General features: G+C 31.9%; 3 protein-coding genes and 1 long non-coding RNA gene across 5 annotated transcripts; 2 read left to right on the forward strand and 2 right to left on the reverse strand.

Annotated features, from left to right (window-relative positions):
• Positions 1 to 5100: 5100 nt before the first annotated feature.
• Positions 5101 to 6652, forward strand: LOC103862457 (60S ribosomal protein L8-3). Its single transcript, XM_009140161.3, has 2 exons — positions 5101 to 5599; positions 6127 to 6652. Exons 1-2 carry the CDS (start codon positions 5160 to 5162, stop codon positions 6461 to 6463), a joined length of 777 nt encoding a protein of 258 aa, XP_009138409.2. The 5' UTR covers positions 5101 to 5159; the 3' UTR covers positions 6464 to 6652.
• A 4193-nt stretch (positions 6653 to 10845) lies between these two features.
• On the reverse strand, positions 10846 to 20853 carry LOC103862458 (NAC domain-containing protein 76-like). Of its 2 annotated transcripts, XM_009140162.3 has the most exons (5): positions 19430 to 20853; positions 15913 to 18596; positions 14582 to 14755; positions 14218 to 14489; positions 10846 to 13489 (listed from the first exon to the last, which is right to left on the reverse strand). In XM_009140162.3, the coding sequence occupies exons 3-5, from the start codon at positions 14748 to 14750 to the stop codon at positions 12818 to 12820; spliced, it is 1113 nt and encodes a 370-aa protein (XP_009138410.1). In that variant the 5' UTR covers positions 14751 to 14755; positions 15913 to 18596; positions 19430 to 20853; the 3' UTR covers positions 10846 to 12817. The 2 variants fall into 2 exon arrangements, with proteins under 2 accessions (XP_009138410.1, XP_033142571.1); XM_033286680.1 differs by having other exon boundaries at positions 14582 to 18596.
• A 245-nt stretch (positions 20854 to 21098) lies between these two features.
• On the forward strand, positions 21099 to 24231 carry LOC103862459 (probable serine protease EDA2). The gene is made up of 11 exons (XM_009140165.3): positions 21099 to 21382; positions 21469 to 21594; positions 21670 to 21825; positions 22363 to 22548; positions 22650 to 22766; positions 22865 to 22918; positions 22991 to 23062; positions 23152 to 23357; positions 23440 to 23609; positions 23683 to 23766; positions 23856 to 24231. The coding sequence occupies exons 1-11, from the start codon at positions 21200 to 21202 to the stop codon at positions 23969 to 23971; spliced, it is 1470 nt and encodes a 489-aa protein (XP_009138413.1). The 5' UTR covers positions 21099 to 21199; the 3' UTR covers positions 23972 to 24231.
• Positions 21742 to 22418, reverse strand: LOC117132482. The gene is made up of 2 exons (XR_004456059.1): positions 22288 to 22418; positions 21742 to 22019 (listed from the first exon to the last, which is right to left on the reverse strand). It is a non-coding gene; the product is annotated as an uncharacterized LOC117132482 (long non-coding RNA).
• Positions 24232 to 27622: the final 3391 nt, after the last annotated feature.

A 27622-nucleotide genomic window follows, 5' to 3' on the forward strand; every position in this document is an offset into this window, starting at 1 on the left:
GTTCCAACTCGGAACTGAATTTTTTTATTAATTTATGAAATATTAAGTTATAGAGGTTTTACTGTATAAAAGAATCAATACTTAAGAGAGACCGTATATTTTTCGTAACATATTTTTGTTTGCTAAATGATATATACAATATCTCACAAAATATCCACTAGACTACTATTGTTCGCTTGATGATGATTACTTTAATTAGTATATGGATAGATCATAATCCTCTATTGGAATGATATTTTCATATGCAATGATTAGTATATGTGTAGTAACACTAATGAATCATTAATATACACTAGATTTTTTAACCGCGCGGATAAGAGTATTATATGTATTTCTCAATTTAAGAAAATAATGTATAATATTTTATTACATTATTTAAATAATATAAAATAAGACTACATAACATAAATATATTTTTAAAATTTTCTTTGTGGAAATCATTATGTTGTTTGATTGTCGTACTTGATTCACATATTTGCATAGATATTTGTGATAGATGAATAACTATATTTTTATTATTAGTAAATAATATATATTTATTATATAATATAAGAAAAATAAAATTATTTACTTTTTAAACAAACTTTTCTCATGTTCGAGACTCGGTTATAGACATATCGTATTCGAAGGAGACATTTTCACAGTTATCAATCTTCTTAACGGTCAAGAAACAAATCTGAATATCAAAACAATATCTCATACGATCTCTTTGTGGAATAACTGTTCTAAAAAAATTTAATTCATACATCAAAAATGACTGGAAATTGATGTGCAGATGTGTTATCTAAGTGAGCTTTACAAATTACTATTCATAGTTCATATATCATTTATGTTTATCCTATTTTTTTTCCATCATTTCTTAAACATCTTGAAATAACTGATGCTAATTAATAATAAGCTTTTGGCTCGCAAACAAGAATCAAATTTGTCTAATTATCCCTTAATTTGTCTAACTGATATATGTATTTCTCAACTCTAAAAAAATAATGTATAATATTGTATTACATTATTTAAAGAATATAAAATAAGACTACATAACATAAATATATTTTTTAAATTTTCTTTGTGGAAATCATTATGTTGTTTGATTGTTATACTTGATTCACATATTTGCATAGATATTTGTGATAGATGAATAACTATATTTTTATTATCAGTAAATAACATATATTTATTATATAATATAAAAGAAATGAAATTATTTACTTTTTAAACAAACTTGTTTCATGTTGGTGACTCGGTTATAGATATATCATATCTGAAGGAGACATTTTTACAGTTATCAATCTTCTTAACAGTCAAGAAACAAATCTGAATATCAAAACAATATCTCATACTATCTCTTTGTGGAATAACTGCTCTGAAGAAATTGAATTTAAGCATAAAAAAAGACTGAAAATCGATGTGCAGATGTGTTATCTAAGTCAGATTTACAAAGTAATATTCATAGTTCATATATCATTTATGTCCATCCTATTTTTTTTGTCCATCATTTCTTAAACATCTTGAAATAACGATGTCAAAAAAAAATATCTTGAAATAATTGATACTTATTAATAATAAACTTTTGGCTGGCAAAAAAATCAAATTTGTCTAATTATGGCTTAAATATTTTATTAATATTGTCTAAGAAGCTTTCAAGTGATATCATAAGTTTAATTTTTATTAATTTTTTTGTTACTTTTTAGAGTTTTTTGTATTTACGATTTTTTTCCATATTAAGCTTCTATTTCTTTCACAGAATTGATATATATATATATATATATATATATATATATATATATATATATATATGTCATAAAAATTACCATCAAATCAGTTTTACTTATTTATTGTTTTGTTTTTAATGAAAATACACTTTTTAAATAATTTAATTTAAAATAAAATTATATATTAATTTGATGTATTCTAACAATTTGATTTATTTAATTAATTTACTTTAATGGATAACTTAAAAAGTTTTCATATGTTTCGGAGAAAGCAAGTTTATGTTGTTATATTATATTTATTTGTGTATATAGAATTTATATATAATGCTAGTGTAATAAAGAAAAAACATTATTTTTTTTGTAAATTCAAAATGATACATTATTACAATTTGAAATAAATCAAAATTGAATAAAATGGTAATTAAATATTTTTAAATCTAATTGTTTTTTTTTATCTTGTTTAGTTGGATTCTCATGAAAAGAAATCGATAGGTTAAACAAATGTTTCAAAATTTGTTGTGTTATTGTTTTGTTTATAAATTACAAAATTTATTGAATTGATATATTTAATTATTGAACCCTTAAATAATATTTTATTAAGACATTAGAGAACTTTGTTTTGAGTTGTTTTGTCAAAATTGTACAAAAATCTATGTTTTTTCATATTTGTCACGTAAATATATATGTTAAACTTACTTTTACAAAATTCTTAACTTTGTCACGAAAACAAAAATATATGATTTTTCATATTTGTCAATATTCTCACACTTTCAAAGAATATATTAGCTTAGTCACTTACTTATTTTTTTTACAAAACAAAATATCGGAGTCGTGAAAGTTGAAGTCATATTATTGTAACTGTACATAAAAGTTTGTGATTACATACTTAGTGATTCTTGTATATGTGTCCTGGAAAGTTTTGATGGTTTAGTGGTAACTGCCTTATATTTATGTCATATTAATCTGGATTCGATCCTTTCTTTTGCATTTTTTTCATTTTTTACGAAAAAATAAATGAGATGATGTTGCAACTTTTTTTCCTCTTCTATATTCTTTGTTTCTACATATATAGTGTATATATATATATATATATATATATAATATGAATTTTGAGATTTGATCCAATGTGCACAAAAAGAAGAGATTTGGTCGCACACATAGTTATCATATATTAATTACAGTTTTAAATTAGACTACCAAACAAATAGAATAAAATTTAATATCATACTCAGAAGAAATCAAAAACAGAAAAATGTCTATTTTTCAACACAGAGAATTTTGAAATAAATAATAGGAAGAAAAAAGCATTTGTCGGCAAAAAGAATTTTGAAATACTATGTTTAGAAAAAAGAATTTTGAAATATTCTCAAGTTTTTGAGATTATACACTGTATGGTTGACATTGATGAACATTATATCTGGCTGATCCGTTTTCTGTCTCTTTTTCAAACCTTTTTTTTTTGGGTACTAATGTCATGAACCTTTTTCAAACTTTTTTTTTATTTTGAAAAAGGGCTTCTTACCTTTTTTTTCAAACTTGTTGCTTAAGATTTTTAAGAAGACCATTTGGATGCTTTAATTATTGTTTTTATGCTGCATGGACCTCACGTTACCATTTTTGTTGTCTAAAATATCATACATAGAAAATATAAACCAATGCTCTTCTGAAAAACTTGTTTTATTTATCTGGTAGAGAAATCTCATTGATTCTCACGTTCAAATTTAAACCATACAATTAAAAATGGAGCTAACGAAAAACTGCTAAAATCATAACCCATTTGATGTCCATATTTACACTATTCATGAGGTTGTTAACATTAATAATTACATTTTATAGTTTCAATTAATCGGCAGAATGTCTTAATTTTACTAAAATTCCAAGTCTGTCCTAATCAACTTTCAACTCTCAAGTACATCATACAACCAAAAAAACTCTTCAGTTTTCAGTAAATTCAGTTTGAGTTTCTACTTTTTAACAGGTCTTGTTTTTGTGTAGAGCAAGTAATAAGACCCCAAAGATTGATCTTCACTAAAACTGTTCTCTTCTCACATACATACTCAAAACGTATATATAAACAAATACAAATATGAAGGAAGATAAGATAAAATGAAGTAGGAGAATACACTAGAATATGAATTAGTGCGTAAAAAAAAACCTCTCTCTTGAACATGTAAAAACCAGATCTGTAAAAACACTAACTCCGGCCGCCGCTGCTGATAGGCGTGCCGGAGGCACCACCTCCCTCTCCCTTCCTCTTTTTTCTCTTTGCTTTCATCCTCCCCGGTTTCCCTTCGTCGATATGCTCGCGATTCTGTGCTGTCGATGACTTCTTCCGGTGACCTCTTGTGTTCGGCGGTGATGGCTCTCGGCTTCTATGGAGTAGCGGCGAGATACAAGGTGGAACGGCGGAGATGAAAGTCGGCTTTTAGGATTGAAGACTCCACCAAATCCGGTTTTCCAAATTCCAAGATCTACGGTGAAGGATTCATGGAGTCGGCGCGTGACGTCTCCTCCACCGCGGATCTACCTTACCGTGTGACGGTGAGACTGCTGGAGGAGTGCTGCGACAGACGGTGGAAAGGGGCTTGTTCTTTGGTTCCCGGAGACAACGTGCGGCATGAACCTTCAACGATGGACTTGTCAACTAGAGTAGAGGTCTCTGCCTTCTGAGGCACGGCGGAGCCGTATTTCCCAGCGTCGGTGATATCTACGATTGTCCCGGCGGTACGTGCTTTGCACCTCTTGAAGCTGTTATTTGGTGATCCTTGCTCGTTTTCCGACGTCAAAATCCGTGTTTCAGTCCGGACATTCTTGTTCGGTTTTGTGGCTTAGGGTCGGGATGGTGACTGCCGGAGGGGTGGAACTTGGTCGGTATGCGCCAGCGGTGATGGTCCTGTTAGTACACGGGCTGAAGGCTTACCATTAGGAGACTAAGAGGCGGTTAAAAATTGGTACCTGCTACGTTTTTCATTCTTTTCCGTGTAAATTACTGTCTCCGTACTTTGTGATCAAATTAGTAGGTCTAAGGGACGGCCATCTCGTGTCGTGAGTTGGTGTCGTTTCCAAATGGTGAAAAATACAACGACGTCCAAATTAGGTAGCGTAGAATCCAACTTAGTGATTCTAGGTGGTACTAGATTTCGTCGTTTGTATGTTGGGTTTAAACTCGTGTGGTTACAATCCTGTATTCACTATTATTGGTTAATGAAAGTTGATGTTGAGCCAAAAAAAAAATGAAGTAGGAGAATAGTTTAAACTTTAAAGGCTCATTTCCCTCAATATTTAGTATGGGCGTTGACTAGGCTTATAGTAGGCCCATGTAGAGTAGAATCAATTTTAGCCCACTAGGGTTTGAAGAGTGAAGTACACCATCTACATATAAGCGCTAACCCTAGTTCCTTGCTCTCGCCGTAAACTCAAAGAAGACGAAACAACTTCACACAATCCACAATGGGTCGTGTCATCAGAGCCCAACGTAAGGGAGCAGGTTCCGTCTTCAAGTCTCACACTCACCACCGCAAGGGCCCCGCCAAGTTCAGGAGCCTCGACTTCGGCGAGAGAAATGGTTACCTCAAGGGTGTCGTCACGGAGATCATCCACGATCCGGGACGTGGTGCTCCGTTGGCCCGCGTCGCCTTCCGTCATCCTTTCCGCTACAAGAAGCAGAAGGAGCTCTTCGTCGCCGCCGAAGGTATGTACACCGGACAGTTCTTGTACTGCGGTAAGAAGGCCACTCTCGTTGTCGGAAATGTACTCCCTCTCAGATCTATCCCTGAGGGAGCTGTTGTCTGCAACGTTGAGCACCATGTCGGTGATCGTGGTGTGCTCGCTAGAGCTTCTGGTGATTACGCTATCGTTATTTCTCACAACCCTGACAACGACACGACCAGGTTTGGTTCTGGACTATTGAAAAGTTTGTGTCTTTTTGGTTTGTATGATTGAAAGGTTGTGTCTTTTTGGTTTGTATGATGGAAAGGTTGTGTCTTTTTGGTTATAATCCGTTTGATTGGTTTAGAAATGGTTATAGAAATGGCTGATCATCAGTTGGTTGTGTTCTTTTCATTACAAGATTAAACTTGCTTAGTTATGTCTTTTTTTTGGTTAGTGTGATTGAAAGATTGTGTCTTTTTGGTTTGTATGATTGAAAGGTTATGTCTTTTTTTGGTTGTAATGCGTTTCATTGGATTAGAAATGGTTATATAAATGGCTGCATCATTTGGTTGTGTTCTTCATTACAAGATTAAACTTGCTTAGTTGTGTCTTTTTGGTTTGAAGTATTGAAAGGTTATGTCTTTTTGGTCGTAATGAATTGTTATATGATTGCCTTTTATTTGATTAGAAATGGTTGTAGAAACGTTATGTCGTTGTTTCTTGAGCTTGGTTCTTACAGTTACAACTTGCACATTGGTTTTGGCAGAGTTAAGTTGCCGTCTGGATCGAAGAAGATTGTCCCAAGTGGTTGCAGGGCCATGATTGGTCAAGTTGCTGGAGGTGGAAGGACTGAGAAGCCAATGCTCAAGGCGGGTAACGCGTACCACAAGTACCGTGTGAAGAGAAACTGCTGGCCTAAGGTTCGTGGTGTGGCTATGAACCCTGTGGAGCATCCTCACGGAGGAGGTAACCATCAGCATATTGGTCACGCCAGTACTGTTCGTCGTGATGCACCCCCTGGGCAGAAGGTTGGTCTTATTGCTGCAAGGAGAACTGGTCGTCTCAGAGGTCAAGCTGCTGCTCTTGCTTCCAAGCAAGAATAAGGAGAGAAAGCTTCAAGATGATGAAATTGTTCACTTTTGTTTTTGGGTTTTTGCTGAGACCTTGTTTTGAAACCTTAAGACTTGCTATAATGTTATTTGAGACCTTTCTCTATCAATTAGAATCTATGTTTTCAGAGTTTAACCTTCGCACTATTGTGCATTTGAAAGTAGTGTCTTCTGTTTGAATTATCTCTCATTCAAGAAAACTAATTCTCCATGCTTTGGAACTCGTCACTTTCTCTTCTTGTCTAAGGAGATGTAGTTTAAAATGAGCTTTTTTATCTTTTCTACTTCGTTCATGTTGTGTTTGTTGTTGGGCTCTTTGTTTACTTGTATACAGATTTTGGCTTTCTGTAATTTATGATGTAGCCTTGGCACGGTTTTAGTTAATATGCAGCGACTTTTTTTTGGTAAAACATGATCCGGTCAACAGTTTAACTGTTTACCTTTTTCCCCGTAGTAAATAGTACTTACTCCGTTTTGTTTTTTTTTTAGTGGTTTTAGGGATTTTGTTTTGTGTCGAAATAATAGTCTCTCCAAACTTCTATGTAACATTTGATCATTTTAGACTTTATCTACCCTTTGAATATAAAATTATTTTCTAGTCAATCATTTTGAGTCTCAGAATAATCCACGTTTTACGAGACATGTCATTTTCAGGCAACTGAAAATTTAATAATGTAGATTCAGTAAATATAAAGTCTCAGCATCGTCCACTATATAATCCACTTGTCATTCGACGAAACTCATTCACTAAAATATGAAGAATGAAGAGACCAAAGAGAAAGCAGAGACCAAAGATGAAGATGATTAATATTTTGGCTCCATAATTTGTTATAAAATTTACAAATCTTATTTACCCGTATGTTCTCAAATCAACATATAGTGTGATTGTATAGCATTTCTAGCGTAACACACAAATGTGAAAAATTAATTACTCCAGTTTACTCTTAAAAGTTGCCAATTAGGTGGAATTTAATTTCCTCCCATTTACTCTTATTACTGTTTCAGAAGAGAGAAACATACACTAGATGTTACTTTAGATATAATGAGAGTAACAACATTTTAATCCTTTTGCCTCTTTTTTTCTTTCTCATTATTTTTTTTATTTTTTTTCTCTTTCCGCACATTTTATGTTACTCCACTTTCAACCGTCTTATTGCATCTATGCTACAATTTCTCAGTCACAACCATATAGTTGACTAAAGGAATAACTGAACATTAATATACTTCTGTGAAATCATGATGGTGTTAAATGGCTGAGACTAGAATAAATTGGAATGAGTAACATTTGACTAATTAATAAGAGACTGGGAGTAGTAATCTAAAATAAGTGCACACTTTATTTTAAGGACAAAGAAGGACAAAATATACATTATGTTAACTGCTTTAATCCATGTGAAATCTTGTTAAACGACTTAAAAAAACAAAACGAATTGGGAGTAGAAGACATGATTCGACAGTTTGCTCTTAGAACATTTTTATTATGAAATTTCACAATTTTAAAGAAGAAAATCATAGAAAAAGGTGAGAAAGAGTTTGACAATCTTACTCAAAATTTTTGGGTTATATCACATTTAAATTTAATCTATACTTAAGTTTTTTTTATCAAATCTTCCAACTTAAAAAAAAAACTGCATCATTACAATTGGTATCATTGGTAATTTAGTTTACTCTCATTTGACCATACACACACAAACCTTTGTCATTTTACTTTTATTGTTTTAATGCGTTCTGAAAATTTGATTGAAAGATGACAACGTGTGCAAACCAACGATTCCCATTTTTTGCGTCAAGTTCCCATCGTTCAAGATTCTCAGATACTTTTCTTATTATTTTGCCCAAAAGAGAGAGAGTAGACTAGAAGTGGCCAGTGGGTCTAATGTAGTTGCATGTTTAGGTATATTCAAACCATACCACATGTGTTAACATGTCTATATCGAAGTTCTTGCTTGAACTAAACTGCAAAAAGCAACAATTATATGAGATTTTGGTAATGTCTGCAAAAAATACTTTCTTAATCATCAAAAACCATCCAACATATATGTAAATTATTGCGTACTCTATATATTAAGAAACAAATTACAGTTTCATCACAAAAAATATGTTATAGATACTTTTGAGTAGTAGTGTTTCAAAAAAAAAAAAATACTTGTGGGCAGTGTTAATATTGTTCAATTCGAAGTTCGAACTGTGGCTTGTATATATGAAGAACTTATTAAATGTGTGAAAAGCAACACCATAAATTTCAGGGAAACGAAGAATTTAGTGAATTATATATACTCTTTAGGGAGTAACAAAAAGAGAAAAGTAATCATTAGTTTGAGTAAAAGTGTGCAATTGTTCCTAATCATATTCATACTGGCCGTCTATTTGTACTTACGTGGAGTGCCTCCAATGGTAGTAACATGAAAGATACTTCATCCTTGGGATCGTACAATTGGTTGATTTGTCATAATTCTAATCAATTACGCACTAGTTGAGCTCCTCATCTCTTTTATATCTGAATTCACCATCGTATAGTATACTGTTTGAAATACATTTCATGTATTTTATATTATATATTATTAAATGTAAGATGTCTTTGTCGCCACCTTTAAAATTATACAAAATAATGGACACAGCTTTAGGAAAAAGAAGACATAAGAATGCAGAATGCAAAATGCAAAGTAAGAAAGGATTGCATAGAAGACAGGAGAGTGATTTAGTTGGCCCACTCTAAGTATGAAATGGACAAATCAGAAGCTTTGTCTTTCTTTCAATCACATCCCTCCGCTTCAAAAGCTACCATCAAGTAAATCTCCATTGTTTTTTGGTTATAATCCATTGCTAAGATTTTGGCATCACTTTTAAACAATAATCTATAACTATAATATATATTTATTTACAAGAAATTATCCAGTTTTGTTTAGAGTAACTAGATGTGTTGAAGATTCTTCCAAGATACTATTAGTTGCATTTGTCTATATGTATCATATCTAGGTTAAACTCCATCCAAGAAATATCAGTTTTAACTTTTAAGCAAATTGGACTTTATGAAATTATCGTAGACTAGAGATACCGAGATCGATCCAATTTGATGGTTCCTTCGACTTACTTTAATCTAGCTTGTGAATGGAAGCTGCTTCTAATTGTAAAACTTGCATAGTTTAAATGAGATGGTAAATAAACTCTTGAGTATTAAGCCAACTATTCGATCAAAATGTTTCCACGTATGATCTAAGCTAGATAATGTATACAATTATTTTTTGGCATTATACAAAAACAAAAATGATTTAAGATAAGGATTATTTAATTTGATAAGAACCAAAGCTTCGATTAGCGCCGTATAATTAAACAAAAATGAATAAAATAATGAACAAAAATTCAGTTGAAGAAATAATAAAATAGAAATATAAGAATTTATGTTTAATTTACTCCTCATTGAAATTGGAAGATGACTTTTTCTTCATAATTTTTTTCATCCTTGAAGAAATGAGAGAAATAGAATGAGACTCGTGTGTCTGTAATTTGACAAAATTTCAACAGTATGTATAAAAGTTGAGGAAAACCTAGAATGAAATTTACATTGAAATTGTGAAAAAAGCAAGAAACGGGTAAGGGCTCTTGAAACGACGACAAAGCATGCCCAACGGACTCCCCATCTTGTACACCGCACGCTCGACAAACTCATGAGCCCACTTTGGGCCAACACTTTGTTTTTATTTCTTTACTCCTATCATTAATTAATTATTTTATCTATCTAACTAGCTCTCTCAAGAAATAACCAATTCTATGAAATTTAATGTTAGTACAGATATTGATCTGTAAACGTGTTATTTTCTACATGTATCTATGTAATTAGTTAAACTTACATACTGTTAGATATGAGATTCTCTTTGTACACTTGTAAATAGTTTTGTAAACCTCGATATTTGATTAATCAAGGGTCTACATTAAGAAAACCTTCAAGATTTGTATCTACGAGTTAATATGCAATTTAACTAATTATATATACCAATATACTAACATTAATATCTTATTGATAAAAAATAATCACCCAAAAATAATTTGTATTATTTACACTGTGATTTTGAAATTATCTGAAATATTTGTTGGTTAAGTTTTTTTTTTAAAATGAATTGATTACAAAGTTGGGATCAACAAGTCCTCTTAAATGAATTGATTACAAAGTTGTGATCAACAAGCCAACAAAAGAGGACCATATCAAGAAATAAACTGAACCATACTCTGAGAATAGTGAAGAGAAGAGAGGAAGAACCAATACCTAAGTGACACGCAAACCCATATCAAAATTAACAAAACATGTCTATCTTAATTAATTAACTAGATTTTAACCCGCACATTTGTGCGGATATTTTTTCATTTTATAAATAAATTTGATATTATTATAATTTTTAAAATATATAATTTTTATTTTAGTATTATATATTGTGTAATTCTACAATATTATTATTTATATTTATTATTCGGCGTTATTAATATATAGTGATTTGTTTAGTATATTTTACTTTATTATTAATTTTTATTACTTACTAATATATTTTCGAGTTAGATACAATAAAATAACAATATGAAATACTCAAATAAATAACCTCCTTCAAAATATGTGTTTTCTTTAATTTATATATATAAATTTACTTTATAGTTTTAATATTATTTTAAAAATAAATATATATCTGACGTCAAATCTAGTATGTATTATATTTCAGTTATTTTTACTATCGCTTTATGTTCTCTTTTTAAAAGTAGATGAGTAACATGGTTGTAGTCTGATGCAGTTATCACCAACTATACATAAGTATAAGTCTATCAATGTTAATAAGTTAGTCTAATGTCGATTATGAATAGGACTTACTTTTTTGAAGGAGTTTAAAATTAGTTGAAGAAGTATAAGTCTATCAATGGATGCTGAGCTGATTAACAGTAATTGAAAAAAGTTTGAAACCTAGACAAATGCAAAACATATGTCAAGAAGAACATAAATCGATAGCTCCAACAAATGAGATATGGCAAGTATATATAGTTCTAAATTATGAATCTTACTTTAAAGCATTGATGCTTTAATATAGGGTAACAATTATTAGCAAATATTAAGGTATCTATTTAATATTCGTAGAATAAGGATATGTAGAAATAATATAAATGTTAATTAACAGATAAGTTCTAACATTTTCAATAGGTCCAAAAAAAATCATACCAAGGTAATTTTCAAATAAGACTCTGTTTTAATAGATTAAACTAGATTCTGATCCGCCCTAAAGGGTGGAGATTGATTTGTCAAATTTTAATTTTAATATATGTTATATATAATATGTGCATATAATATTATATATATTTTTGTGTAATATATATATATATATATATATATATATTTGTTTGAGTTTTTTGATAAATTTTTTATTCAAGATAGTTATAGTAGAATTAATCAAATCTAATATTATTATGAATTGAATAATAATATGATGACCCACGTACTTATAGTAGATTTGATCAAAGTTAATTTAAAAATATAAATATAGGTTCATATAAATTATGATTTGATCAAATCAAATATATCTTCGTATCTAGATGAGAACCCACGTTTATATATCACTTTTACATGTTGTGATATGATGCAGGTGAAGAGTAAATATATGAAGGTAAAGTTATATGAACATAAGCATACACAGTTTTTGTATTAAAGATACATTATAAAATGAGTCGGGCATTTTTTCTCTTATGTTTGGAATGATTTGGAACTCATTGATTTAAGAATGGTTCAGTTTTTTATGATCTAGTTATATTAAGAGATAACCAGAAATATTTTAATTATGTTATTGGTTAAGTTCAATCTTTCTACGTTGGTTAAGATTTGGTTTAATTTAAGTTGGTAGGTTGCATTTTATAGGAGGTGTGATATATTCTAGTAACAACTATGAAAGAGCCCAAAATCTAAATAACAACTTTAAGTAGTAGATAAAAAACCAATCCCTAAATTAATAGATTAGATGAATACTGTAATATTTATTATACCAAAAAGATAGAATACAATAACTTAAACAAGCCCATCGAGAAACTACACTAAAAAAAATCCCTGCGGTGTTCTTTTAGTTTGATAGTCAAATCATACACATGTAGATCAGAACCCTAAAAACCTGGTTATAGCAACATTAACCCACAAAGTCTTTGTGATTACTCCTTTCACAGCCCAGTTATTTTCACGAAAAGTATATATAATATCTATATAATAATAAAAAAAAATCTTTTAAAAATATTTATATATGTTATTTTATATCAATTTATTCTACCTATATAGAAAACGTTACGCACCATACTAGATCATTATCTTAATTTTATCAAACATGCAAATCCCTATATTAAGTCATAGTCCAAACTCGTACACAAGAACCCACTGATGAACCTGTTCTCTTCTTCTCTATCCCTCAATAACGACGATGAAGGCATCTCTATACCATTGTTATTGCTTTCTTCGTTATTGCATTGACCAGTTTTGTTGGTATCGTCTTCTTGATGAACTCCGAAATCTGGAACTCCATCTTCTTGGCTCATAAGTTGAGAAGCAACAAATTTATCGAGTGATCTCCAATCCGTTGTCATCACTGATGCTTTCTTCTTCTTATCTTTACTTTTGCTACTTATCAGCTCGTCGAAATTCTCATCATCTTCTGTTAGTGGTCTTTTGTATTTATTATGATTCTTCTCCAGTGATGTTATCGATGTTGAGCTCACTGGCCTCTTCATAAGAGGAAATGAAGGGCTTTCTAGCTGCGGAAGTTGAATGAATTGATCACAGTCAATGAAGTTTAAACCGATATCTGACCCTCCTAGTTCTTGCTTGAACATAAAATCTTGTGCAAAAATGTTTTGTTTCTGCTTAGATACGTAGTTGAGAGGCTCCATACTCGAGCCAACTCCGCTCGGTAATTGGTCGTAAAAGTAACCTGATCTCCAAGTTTCCGTGTTCCTGGCTTGCCCGGTCGTTGGTTTTTTCTTGAAAGCTCTACAAACGACCCACCCTTCTTCCTATAATACGTACACAATCATCATAAGGAATGGTTTAATTATCATATTGGTGTAAATAAGCCTAACCAATAGTACAATACCAAACAAAAAGAATAATAATCATGCTTATATGTGTAGTGAGACACAATAAAAAGCACGCGTTTAAAGTTTGAGAACACAAGGAAGAAAGCTACCATTAGCATATATAGGTTACATACTCATTTGCAAGATATATTAATATTATTGGATGAACTACAGAGACACATGTGTTTTTATTATTAAAAAAATATTGAACTTCAACAATATAACTCAAGTACTAGTATTATAGTGTTAAGAATCACAAGAGAGACTCATAAGCATAAACATGCTTTTAAACTTTTAAGACGTTCAAGACTTTAAGCACTTATAAATAAATATTATCCACATAAACAGTGATATATAGGAATGATCTTTGGTCGACATATATGGAACTGAAGTTTTAGTACAGTCTTTTTACTTTTTGTTTTGTGATAAAAGGTGTAACATTTTGCATGTCTTAATTAAAGATGCTTGACTTTTACCTAAAGGTTTAAATGTGTCTCATAAAAAGCTTAATGAGACCCCAAAAATGGTCTACAAGCCCCACGAAAAAAAAGTTCCATATAATTTCCCCTAATAAACTGGAAACGCTAAATTGAATATGTCGTACGCATAACACAATAATCCTATATATCTATTTCAAAAATATCATCCAGAAAAATATAGAATACCTGAGGAGGCGCATTCTCATCTGACTCTAGCCGGTATTCATGCATGATCCAATCAGTTTTTTGGCCATTAGGGGCTCTTCCTTTGTAGAATACAAGTGTTTTCCTCATACCCATCAATTTTGACTTCTCATAGACAGCCTTGTCTCGACCTGTGGCCTTCCAAAAACCAGCCATGGTCGCTCTGTTTGTCCTTGTTCCTGTTGGATATTTCTTATCTTTGTGGCTGAAGAAATACCATTCATTTCGTTCCTCATATCCGATTCGGCATCTTTCTATCATACATAAAACAAATGTTTATCAGATCTAGGCATTCACATTGTCATATTAAGAAAATAAACCCTGAATTATATCTAAAATGTGTAACCTTGTAAATCCCATGGTTCGATTCTATAGAGATCAATATCTCTAATGACATCAAGATCGATCTTTTGTGATGCCACTTTCTTCCTCAAATAGTAACCAACGAGCTCTTCATCTGTTGGATGGAACCTGAATCCCGGAGGAACACTACATGACTGATCCACTGATTCCATTATTTCTGCACAACATGGTTCAACACCAAAATTAAATGATCATCACTATATTAATGTTGTGTATGCATGCTTCTGTTATATCACAAAGTGTTGGGGTTCATATATGTTCAGAGAGAATTAGAAAAAAACAAGAATGAAAGTTTGAAAGATAACCATATAACTCAATGGTTAGTTTCAACTTCATTACCATTTTCCATAGATAAAAATTTACATGTACTAAGAAAAGGTACAAGATTAATATTTTGATGTATCTTAAAAGGTGATCAGAAGGTGGCGCAGAAACATGAAAGTTCGGTTTAAAAGTTGAGAGTCGATAAAAAAAGGTTTAAAAGTTGAGAAGATATGATAAAGATGACATGCATGAGAGCTTATGTGAGGTTGAAAGAGAACGGACAAACGCAGAGTCTTGTACTAATTATGTTTTCCTGTTTCAACGTGATTTGTGAATAAATAGTGGCAATGATCATATGTGTAAGAATCAGTTCAAAAAAAAAAGACCATGTGTATCGAAAAACTGTTTTTTTTCTCTCTTTTTGAACATTATTTCATGTGTGCGCTAATAAACTGATGATCGAATGTTAAATTTAAACAAACCAACCTATCCAACTACATATATTATACATATTATTTTCAGCCTTGTGGAATACAAACAAAAGCAGCTTTTTCCAAATTTATAAGAAAAAATCCTCTGAGCAAAAAACTGTGGAAAGGTTTCAAAGTCTGTCTGTTTTATCTTCAATTCGGAAAGCTTTAAGTACGCAACTATACAACTACAACACACACAGATATATATGCATATACAAATACATATCAGCGTCAGATACAGATTATCAAAAGGGTTTCCACAAAAAAAAAAAAAGAGAAAATAATACGGGTGTTGCGTATAGAAACATAATTAGCAAGACTTACTTAGAGCTGATAAATAAAAATACCTGAAGTTTTACTATGGAGATACAAAATATTTTTCAGTAAATAAGATCGACAGATTAAACATGCATATTGGGCAACACGTCAAGTTAAAGGACTAAAGAATATATAGAAAAGGCGTGCAATGAGATCAATGTTTTAGTGAACAAAACATCATAAACACACACATATGCGTAAGTTGAGACGACGGAAATTGACTGTATGGATTTTGAATTCCCTTGTAAATCAGCTTTACCTTTTCTTTGATTTGTGGAATATTTATACACATAGATATATAAATATATGTGTGTCAAATGTTATCTACTCGTTTCTAAGCAAGGAAAACGAGGGATGTCGAGGAAGAAGAAGGATATTAGACAGATATTGATGTGTAGATGATGATCATCGAGAGAGAGATGATATTTACTGGTTTGGTTATACTTCGGGGAATATGAAGTGAGAGAGAGAGAGTGGTAGTGAGAGATTGATGATTTGGTGAAATATAAAAGGTATAGAGAGTGTGGACCTCTCAATTGCGCGTGGCATTCTCCATGTCCCCATTTGCGTATGTCACCCTCCTGGCCTCCTCGCCCGCTTCTTTTTACATTCTTTATATTATTATTTTTAACACATTTCTTTAATTCTATAGATACATGACTTTTTTTTTTGTAAAAAACTCTATAGATACATGACTTAATAAAACGGACCTAGAGATATCAAAACTATTACTTCTGATGTTTTTGATTGATGCAGTACTAAATATAGAGTTACATAAAAAATTTCAAGAAAGCTAAAAAAAACTACGTTTGCAAGATTTTTGCATATTCTTGGGGACTACACATAGGCATACGATTAGTAAATTATCCACTTCAATCAAATGATGGTGCCGTGTTCAACATTTTATTGGTCGAAACTAAAATTTAATTTTCTCTATGTAGTTTTTAATCATTATATATATATATATATGATATATCTAAATTAATGTCATGAGAAAGCAAAAAAAAAAACTAGAAAATGCATCTTTAGAGGTTAATATACATTGCACCTAGCTATAAAAATTCACCAAATTCTGACATTCTTTTAGCTTAGGGCACAATTGACTATATGGACTCTTTTTCTTTTCAAAGCGAGTTGCGACTGCTATGTAAATTGTCCTATTTCTATAAAACCAATATATAAATATTATTTTATCCGTCAGACCAATGAGATCATGAGTTTAAATATTGCAAACATTTCTGACATTCTGGAACTTGCCACGCTGGCACAACAGAGAATGTCACTTTGCCACGTGGGAGAGACTAAACAAACCTCCCGCTTCACATGCTTGTGAGCTTTTGTAAAGGGTAGAATCGTTTTTAAAGACTTCTCTAGTGACGGTCTTCTAATCTCCAATGATTTATCGACAAGAACCAACGAGAAGGGAGTGAAATCGAACAGAAGCCATCACGCGGCGGCTATTGGTTGGCTGTTGAGCTATTGTCTTTACGTAGAAGATAAATAAAGCTAGTACCAATATATACATATTGGACAAAACAAAAATAAAGTTAAAATCTTATTTTGGTACCAAAAATGATTTGATATATTCCAAGAGCGTCATTCTAACATATGAAATACTTGTGTATATATAATTACATCCCTGGAAAAATCAATAAATATCAAATTGTAATATACAGTATGCATATGTTCTGATTTGAAACGGTTAATTAAAGTTTTTTGATTGACCATTGCTGACCAATCTACTTATCTTGTTGAACAAGATATATTTAGTGTAGCTTATGGTGTAACTTTTATGTTTTTGGTAGAATGTCACCCATATCCTTATATAGACATGAACAAGACTAAACATGAATTAGTGAAGAGCTTGCAAACGACATGCCACCAAAACAACATACAGAAAACACATAACAAATTAAGTTTGAAAAAAACATATAACAAACAACAAAGTGAAACAATCTGGTCCTAAATGAAATGCTTTGGACCTATGTCATCATATACAATTTCATTAAACGTGTTTAGGCATAACTTGTTGAGCTTGAAATGTGCACTTATTGCCGTTGTTTTGACGTTGACTCTTGATTCTTTCTCCATCATATTAACCAACAAAAATGTATATTTTAAAAATATATACATCTTGCTTTATTGATGTTAACAAGTTGATAAATGATCAGTAAATAAGAGTTCATAAGTAAAGAGATGACGAAAATATTAATTTCCTAAGTTAATTAAGTCTTTTCATACATTCTTGAAAATTAAAATTAAATATCACATAAATCCAAAATTATTATCCAGTATATTAGTATATATCTACTTATTTTGGGTTATAGATGAACTGATTATGATTTAAAGTTACAGAAGGTAGTGGTAATTATGATTTGATAAGTTCCCAAGAATCAATAAGTGGCTTTAGGTCTAAGCAGGGCCGGCTTAATATATAGAAAGGCCCTTGGGCAAAAAGAATTTTAAGGCTCCTATAGTAAGTTAATTTTTGAACGTTGGTAAAAAAATTTTCTGAAATTTCGACTCGAGCATCAAACATGTATATTCTCTTTGATAATTTAACTAGAAAAAATTGTGATACATTGTTTTAATACTGTTTAAATCTAAATCAGATATGCTAATTAAATAATTAGGGCCCCTAATATTGTAAGATTTGAACCGGACCCGGGGCGGTCGCACCGGCCGCACTCCCTATTGAGCCGGCACTGGGTCTAAGGTGATACTTTTTCTTTTGTCTTCTTGTGTCGACGGCTACTGTAAAAATAACTACAAGGTACTTTGTAAGTGTCAATAGATGAGAGGTAAAAGAGTATGAGGGAAGCAGAGATGTCCACGTAGGACGGTGGTGGGTCGGCCGACCGTCACTAATCAAGCGGCGGAACTAATCATCCCTAAGTGGGTCCCATCGACCTTTCTCTGAGCTTTTGGCCGGTGAATGAACTCCTTGCCATTTTTTTTTTTTTCCATCTAAAGTTTATTAAAAGGACAAGGTCCAATAGACCAAGCCCAAAACGGAAACACAGATACATCCAAAAGCTCAAACACACTAGGGCTACCCAAACCGTAAATTTATTGGGCCCTAAGCCCAAACATCTAACCCCGAAGGCGCCTCTTCCTTCCCGCGAACAGCGTGAAGAGAACACGTGTCGCAATCCTCCCTGTGAGGGACACGCGTCACCAGGCCGCCACGTCTTGACCACGTCACGAAGCCCTTCATCGGCATGCAAACTCCGTCACCGCAAAGACCAGACCACCACCGGAAGAGTATAACAGCTTCCGCCGAGATCAGAGCAAAAGCGCGACCCAAACCTATCTTGGAGCCCAAAACCGATGAAGACCTATAGAACTCAAACACCATCGATCCATGCTTTGAAGAACAACAACAATCATCTTCGATCGATCCAAAATTCTATACAGAATTTCAGATCGAGAGTCGATTGGACAGTGGAAGAGCAAAAGCGTAGATCGAGAACTTATTACCGGATCAAACCGGAGAGGAACCGGCGAAAGAACGGTGCTATCAGAGCCACCGCTTTCCCGGAGACGAGGGCCGGCGGAATCGGTGCTATGAACGCCACCGTTCCCCGGAAACAGAGCTGACGATAGTGGTATAAAAGGAACACCACTTCTCAGAATCACGCTTACAAACCGGAGGAGAGACTGTTAGAACTCTGGTAGAGGTCTCTTCTCAATCCTTCCTCTGTGTCAAATCTAGAGAGAGGACAGAGCAAAAAGGAGAGAGAGACTCGCCATTATTATTCACAAAGTCACATAACTCCTTGCCATTTAAGACTTAACTATGATATTGTATGGGCTGGAAACTAATTCAATTTCAATATATATGGATTTAGAACGGGAATATGTTGTTTGAATATTTATTTGTATATTGGCAAATTTTGCCTTTGGATAACTATCACTGGAAACAAGATAACTAACTACATTTTATAAGCTTAAATAAACAAGTCGATATTCTAAATCGCCGTCACATGCACTTAGCTATATGTGATAATGATAAATATATCTACTGCCAGTTTTGAGAAAATAGTTTTCAACTTTGAACTCGTAAGTGCCGAAAAGTAAGTTTAAGTTTATATATCTTAGTTGTTAGTTTAAGATCGACATGATGATCAGATTCACTAGAACTAATTAACAAAGGCAAATAAAACATAAACCAATTTTTAACAAAACTGTCAGGAAAACTAAAACAATTGTATACTTATCTATATAGGTTCATTTGATCAAACAAAAAAAACTATATAGGTTCACTAAACATTTTGAACTTGAAATAGCTCTTTCTAATCACACAACAATCTTGAGACTCACTCATTCCTTTTTGTCTCCCCCCACTAACATAATGCGTCATACACAAACGGGCACACATAATATAAATATCTATGTATAGTACTCTCATTATACTTATCCTAGAAGTGTAATCCACAAGCTTCATTGCAACATTTATAAATTTAATTTTTACAAATTAAATCTATACTAACACATTTGTTAAATTTCATATTTTCCAAAAAATTAGAAAAAATTACTTTAATGGGTTAACTTCCTTAATATATTCATATATATGATCATTTATCACACTTTATAGATATATATTATCTTCCATTGTAAATATGCGATAGATTAAAAATATCCGAACATGTACGCTTCACCTTCAGAAAAGGATGATAGAACAAATGTATTAGGGTTCGGCTAATTTTATATTATTTAGAAACACATAGTTTTAATACCAACAAGGCAACAACAACAAAAATTGCCGATAAGACTAGCTAGCGTGTTTCTTTTTTTGTCATTTTATCGATTTTGTTAATAGCCTGATGCAAGCATATCACTGATGAGCAACTATGGCTGACGTTACTAGTTGAATGATATGCTTGTACGATTTCGAAATATCCAATATAATAGACTAAATCTTGAAGTCGTGAATCAGAAGAGACGATGATTGATCATTATATATGATAAGAATTAAAATAGTCTGAATGTGAGTAATTATAATATACGAGAATATAGTAAAAGCTAAAATGTCATTGATGGATTTGACAAACAGCAAACACTTTGGTGTTCATCGCAATTCCTCATATGAACCGGGTTTTGATATTAGGATGATTAAGCTAATTATAAAAAGTGAATGATATAATCAAATGTATATTGATTTCAAATGATGTGTGGGTTAAAAAGTAAAATTATAGGTTACCATCAGAAAACAACATTAGTATTTAGACCATTTGTTAATGGTTTACTTTCCCCTTTTCTCTAACTACATTAGTTTGTTACACTTTCCAATAACGTAATTGATAGGTTATATCTGTCATTATAAAATGTGATGGACTGCTGGATTTTTGAATGAGGCCCTGAAGTTTGGCCCAGTATTGGGCCCATTAAGAATCATAGACGATCAGATTTGAGAATATTTGACTTTCTGACCAAAACTTATCAGTTTCGAGTCCGTTTAATCATTACCGAGCTGTATACTTTTTTTTTCCGTTGTTGTCCGTTTGCTCTGAACTTAACGGCGATCGAATTTTCACGGCCACAATATGACGACGGCGATCGGCTATGCTTTACTCACGACCTTCACAGTGCTTTTGTCGTATACGAGCTTGTCCCATGGATTACTACAGGACCCTCGTAGGATATCTCATGGTTTGTCCGCAAGCGGCAAGTACTTGACGAGAGATGAGCTCTGGTTCAACCAAACCCTCGACCACTTCTCTCCCTATGTAAAAATCAATCATCTTGATTCTTCGATTTGGTTAAAGGTGGAAACTTTTTTTTTGATTCTGTCTGTTTTTTTTTGTGTCCTTAGGACCATCGCAAATTCGGACAGAGATACTATGAGTATCTAGACCATTTACGAGTTCCGGATGGACCTATCTTTCTGATGATCTGTGGAGAAGGTCCTTGCAATGGAATCCCAAATGACTACTTAAGTGTATGAATGATTCCTTCCTACTCATTTTGATTTGATTGAAGAAGATTAGTTTGTGATAAACATTGTTTCGTTTAGGTGTTGGCGAAGAAGTTTGAAGCAGGCGTTGTTTCACTTGAGCATCGTTACTACGGAAAGAGCTCTCCTTTCAACTCTTTAGCCACTGAGAATCTTAAGTATCTTTCTTCTAAACAGGCCCTTTCCGATTTAGCTGCTTTCCGTGAATATTACCAGGCAAGTCTTCTTTGCTGTTTTTGTAATGTTGTAGAAGCTGCGTCTATAGTTCAGTGTAGGCTTGGGCGTTAGGAGTTCAGAACTTCGGATTCGGTTAGGAATTTTGGATTTTTGGTACTATGCTCATAATCCCATTCGGGTTTTTACTATCTTGGATCGGGTTTGGTTCGGTTCTTTCCGGGTTTGGTTCAGATCTGACATCCTCAAAACATATTTAAAAAAATAATCAAAATTTACCAAAAATACTCAAAATATATAAAATAATTCAAAAATCTTATTTAAACTAGTTAAAATTACCTTTAACATATTTAATTAAATTTCGGATATTTTTGGATCCTAGTTCTGACTTCGGTTCGGTTGTACTCAAACCCGAAAGCACATAGCTCTTAAGTCCGGTTTGGATTTTTTTATAACGGTTCAGTTCGAATTTCGGTTTTTTTCTGTTCTGGTTAAGGTCAGGACTTCGGTTTGGGGTAAAAACGCTCAGGCCTAGATCAGTGGGCATGTAGTATATGAAATTTGTTTGTGTGGATGCAGGACTCTTTGAATGTTAAGCTAAATAGAAGTGGCAAAGTTGATAATCCTTGGTTCTTCTTCGGGGCGTCTTACTCTGGAGCTTTGAGTGCTTGGTTCCGTCTTAAGTTCCCTCATTTGACATGTGGAAGCCTCGCTAGCTCCGCAGTTGTTCGGGCTGTCTACGAATACTTTGAATATGATCAACAGGTCAAACCTTTCTTCCCTCATTTGGCTTGTTGTTGTGTCTTTTCGTATAGTGTTTGGTTTCTGATAGAATCAAGATTTGTTGTTGTGTCTTGTTGGAGCAGATAGGTGAGTCAGTTGGACCTGAATGCAAACCTGTGTTACAGGAGATTAACAAACTCGTGGAGCTAGGGCTGAAAGTAAACAACAAGGCTATGAAAGCTCTCTTCAATGCCACCGAGGTTTAGCTTTCTTGTTTCTGTTTCTCTCCTCTCAATCCAAAATCATTATGGAAATAAGAAGCCTCTCTAGAATCTAATGAAGTTTCTGATCTCTGCAGCTTGACGTTGATGCTGACTTCTTGTACTTGATAGCGGATGCTCAAGTTGTTGCAGTAAGAATACAGATACTTAGATGAATCTCATTTTTCTTTCTTTTAGACACTCATCTTCAAAGATTTTGGCAGGTCCAATATGGAAATCCAGATAAACTATGTGTCCCTCTCGTTGAAGCTAAAAAAAACGGCAGTGATTTAGTGGTAACATATATCAACACTGGAAGAAGAACTCATTGTGCAAACTACAGTCTTTGTTTGCTAATAGATTGCTTTTGTGTGGGTAAGTGCAGGAAGCATATGCTAAATATGTTAGGGAGTACTGTGTAGAAGTGTTTGGGTTAAGCTCTAAAACATATAGCAGGAAACATCTGCTAGACACTAGGATCACCCCAGAGAGTGCAGATAGGCTTTGGTGGTTCCAGACTTGCACTGAAGTGGCCTATTTTCAGGTGGCTCCTGCGAACGATAGCATCCGCTCTCACCAAATCAACACAGAGTAAGTAAAAACATGCTTCGTTACTTACCCTCTCATGCTTTGTTTCATTTTACCATCATGCTTACAGGTGTGTGTTGTATAGGTATCATTTGGACCTATGTAATAGCCTGTTTGGGAAAGGTGTTTACCCTGAAGTGGATGCAACGAACCTGTACTATGGGGGTGATAGAATTGCAGCTACTAAAATCGTATTCACTAATGGGTCTCAAGATCCATGGCGTCATGCGTCCAAACAGACCTCATCTCCTGACTGTAAGCCTCCATTTACTTTCAGACAAATATTCTCTGTAAAAAAATTTAACAAAGTTAATGTTTGATGACACAGTGCCTTCTTACATTGTGAATTGTCACAACTGTGGTCATGGAAGTGACCTTCGTGGATGCCCTCAGTCTCCAATGATCATTGAAGGTATATATAATAACCATCCTCTCATTTTGTGGGATGCCTGAACTGTAAAGACAAGTACTGAAACAACTTTTTTGTTTTTTTATGTTCAGGTGATTCCAAGAATTGCAGTTCGCCAGATGCGGTGAACAAAGTGAGGCAACATATAATAGAACACATCGACTTGTGGCTCTCTGAGTGCCGCGGAGTGCTTAGGAGTTCCATGTAGAGTCACACACCTCACACGCTCACGTTTCTGTTCAAATAAAACATCATATGGATGTTCCAAACTTGTAATCTATGTAACTTTAACCTCCTCCTATGTACGTTTCGAACCTTTTTTATATGAGACTTCTGCTGTAGATTCATGCACGGAAGATAGGTTCAAGGGTAGAGTGACGACTCAAGTATAGTGAATGTGTGTTTTGTTGTTCTAGATTGGTGTCCTAGCTATTTTGTAACTGTTAGATACGTTTTAATATGTGTTAGGGCACAAATCCGTTGTAGTCTAGCTGATCAGGATACTCGGCTCTCACCCGAGAGACCCGGGTTCGCGTCCGGGCAACGGAGTCTTTTTTTCTTTTTTCTTTTAATTCTGATTTATTTATTTATTTTTTACTTCTGAGCTTTTACATTCTAAGTAAATCCGGGCCTGTTGCTGTATTACACAATCTTATTCCTATAGGTTGGGGATAAAGCTGGAAGACTTCTAGCTGAAGTGCTACAAAAAAGGGCTTGGGTAAATAATAGAGTTCATGACTACTGCAAGGAAATGAGTAGTTACCTTACTGCCAAAACATATGTCACATCCATTGAATCGAATCTTAGATGAGTTTTGTTCTTTTTACATTTACTAGGTCCTCTCTCCGTGCACGCATCGCACGGAAAAGTGTGTTGATAGTCGATTTTTGATTATAAGTTTTGATGTTTTTTGTTTGAAATGGAAGCATTGTATTTTCCAAAATGTTTGGAAAATTGGTGAATATTGAGTTTATGCAATTAGCCAAGTAAACATAAATAATGTAAGAAACAGATTAAGTCTTTTGTAGACTAGAAGTTGCGTTGAGGGTCATAAAAAAGAAATAGCCTGAAATTGGTTAAGAATACGTTAATTAGCATAAATTTAAGTAAATACAATAATATTGTTATATTTAATATTTTCTATTATTTGTATGTATCATATATAGCTTTATACATCATATGTAAAGTTTGATGACATATAAAAATGATGGAATAAATCTTTGAATTTTGAAACTGTAATTTCTTTTAATATTAAAATTTATTTGTTATTTATTATTTTGTAAATAAAAATTTTTATATAAAAATTTGGAATACTACATATGGACGATTCCATGTTTAGATACTACATAAAAATACTTTTAATAGATTATGTGCATTTTACATATGGAGATGTATTGCGTAGAAAATATATGACCTTGCAATATTGTGTGTATGTTAGAGTAGAAAATACTTTCATTACTTTTTTAGACTCTTAAGTTAATTATTAAACAATTTTGGAATAGTGGAAAGCAAAATAGAATTATTTTTTAAATGAAAAAAACTTCTAAAATTGCATTCATTGGTGATGCTCTAATCTAAATTGATAGTATAACATTGTAAATAAATGAGATAAACGAAAATTTTCTTTTCAAAACTAAATTTGAAGACAGTAACATTTTATTTTCCTATTAAGTGATATGATACATGTTATTATTATTATTATACTACTAAGGAAATTGGAAAGTATTGTACCATTAGATATAAAGATCTCAGACTGAAACTCCTAATGCTGTTTTGCAAACCGGTTTGTATAAACACGAGTCGGTTTGAATATTGGACGTCGGATTATTAAGCCCAATCCACAAACTCCATACATCCTTATACATTATTAGAAAACTGGCCTCCAACCTTAAACGCCATCGCAATCACATGAATGTGTTTGGCTTCTGTTGAACCTTCCACGACGCATTCAAAGCCGTTGATGATTTGGTAGTGCGTTACAGTAAACAATAAAATACTATTAGTATATGTCAATTTTATTAATTATTTGAAAAAAATGAAATTTATTTTAAATGAAAATTCATGTTATGTATTGGACAAATAATATAGACATTTTTTTCTTTATACTTGTTTCATATCCTGTGTGATTGTTTTCTTTGGTTTTATTTTATTTTTTATTTTTTGCTTTGAGGCTTTATTTTATTTATGTAAGATTGTACGATGATACATATGAATATGGCATTATATAAAACTTATTATCATTTGATATTGTGACCATTTAGTATTTAATTTTATGTATGGCTATGTGTAGGTTGTTTCAGATCGTTTATCCATACTTATAAGCCAAAAGGAATTTTCCTGAGCAGTTCAACATTTTTTTATATTTAAAATCATTCTATCTTGGGCATCTCCTGTATAAAATATACTACTGAGAGTAAATGCTGAAACTCTCTTTTGCTATATGAAGCTCTAACATATTTTAATGATGGGATATTCAAACACGTTTACAGATTTTCATTGTACAGCTTACTTGACCAATTCCATTTTATTAAATTGAAGGATATGTTGTAATAATAGCACCCTTCGTAAAATTTTATGTATTTTTTATATGGCATATAGTTTAATTTAAAATGATATATATATTTATATATCTTTTAATTTTAATATTTGTTAAATGAGAATTTCGACTTATATGATTTTGTGATCATTTGTATCATGTCATAACAAAAATTTTAAATCATGGATCACAAAACTTGAATGTGAGATTTTTAATAGTTTTAGTAATTTATACTCGTTTTAAAAAATTCAAAATATAACATATACAGAAAAATCTAAATCTTTATTATATGGTTAATATGGTTTTTTAATTTATTTCAATAGTTTAAAATTTAAAAAATATAATATAAGATATACTTATTTTTATCAAATTTTTATTACTCAAAATCATTAATTGTCATATATATTTTATCCACATTAGGAAATTCCGTAATTTTATTTAAGAAAATAATGAAACACATTAATAATGTATTTATGGTTAGTTTAATAAATCGCATAAGAAACCTTGAAAGTGTCACTTACTAGCACTTTAAACCTTGAAGTTTTTTCACTAACACTTTTAACCTTCAAAGTGACATTTGTATCATAAAAAACCTCCAAAAAAGAAAAATGACCGGTTGAACAGGTTAAAAACATTTTTTTTTCAAAAAATAATTATTTAACAAAAAATACTTTTAAATTAATAAATAAACAAAAAATTAATAAAAATCGAAAAATTTAACAAAAAAACTCATAAATTAAAAAAAAAGTGAGAAAATAAATAAAGATTTAGAAAATTAAATAAAAAAATAACTAAAAATTTAAAAATAAATAAGATCAAATTAAAATACAGAAAAATAATAATAAATTTCAAAAAATTGAAAATTCAAAAAAGTTTTTTTTTTCATTTTCAAATAGGGAAAATCGCATTTTAAACCATCAAAGTGTAAAAATGTAGCACTTTAAACCTCAGTGCTCAAAAACTCACACTTCAAACCTTCAAACCAATTATATTAACACATTAAACCTTGAAACTAACTGACTTTTTTACCAAGTAAAATTGTGACCGGTACTGTTCATCCATGTGTAAAAAGGTATAACGTGTCACTTGTTTTTTTTAGTTAATAAATAACAAAATTATTTAAAATAATAAAAAAAAACAAATTAATTTAAAAATCAGAAATAAAAGAAAAAGAGATAAAACTTAGAAAATTAAATAAATAAAATTTGAAATTTAAAAATAAATTAAAGTAAAATTAAAATGAATAAAAATCTAAATTTATCAATATAATTAAATAATTCAATACTTAAAAAATAAAATTTAAAATAAATAAACAAAAATTAA

Source organism: Brassica rapa, chromosome A03, assembly GCF_000309985.2.
Source record: "Brassica rapa cultivar Chiifu-401-42 chromosome A03, CAAS_Brap_v3.01, whole genome shotgun sequence".
In the NCBI taxonomy this organism is placed as follows: domain Eukaryota; kingdom Viridiplantae; phylum Streptophyta; class Magnoliopsida; order Brassicales; family Brassicaceae; genus Brassica; species Brassica rapa.

Coding starts and splice junctions, on each gene's coding strand:
- LOC103862458 (XM_009140162.3), bottom strand. CDS start 14,750: ATGGAATCAGTGGATCAGTCATGTAGTGTTCCTCCGGGATTCAGGTTC. Junction 14,490..14,581: donor CGAACCATGGGATTTACAAG/GTTACACATTTT, acceptor TATGTATGATAG/AAAGATGCCGAATCGGATAT. Junction 13,490..14,217: donor ATGAGAATGCGCCTCCTCAG/GTATTCTATATT, acceptor TACGTATTATAG/GAAGAAGGGTGGGTCGTTTG.
- LOC103862459 (XM_009140165.3), top strand. CDS start 21,200: ATGACGACGGCGATCGGCTATGCTTTACTCACGACCTTCACAGTGCTT. Junction 22,767..22,864: donor CTCTCTTCAATGCCACCGAG/GTTTAGCTTTCT, acceptor TGATCTCTGCAG/CTTGACGTTGATGCTGACTT. Junction 23,767..23,855: donor GTCTCCAATGATCATTGAAG/GTATATATAATA, acceptor TTTTATGTTCAG/GTGATTCCAAGAATTGCAGT.
- LOC103862457 (XM_009140161.3), top strand. CDS start 5,160: ATGGGTCGTGTCATCAGAGCCCAACGTAAGGGAGCAGGTTCCGTCTTC. Junction 5,600..6,126: donor CCTGACAACGACACGACCAG/GTTTGGTTCTGG, acceptor TGGTTTTGGCAG/AGTTAAGTTGCCGTCTGGAT.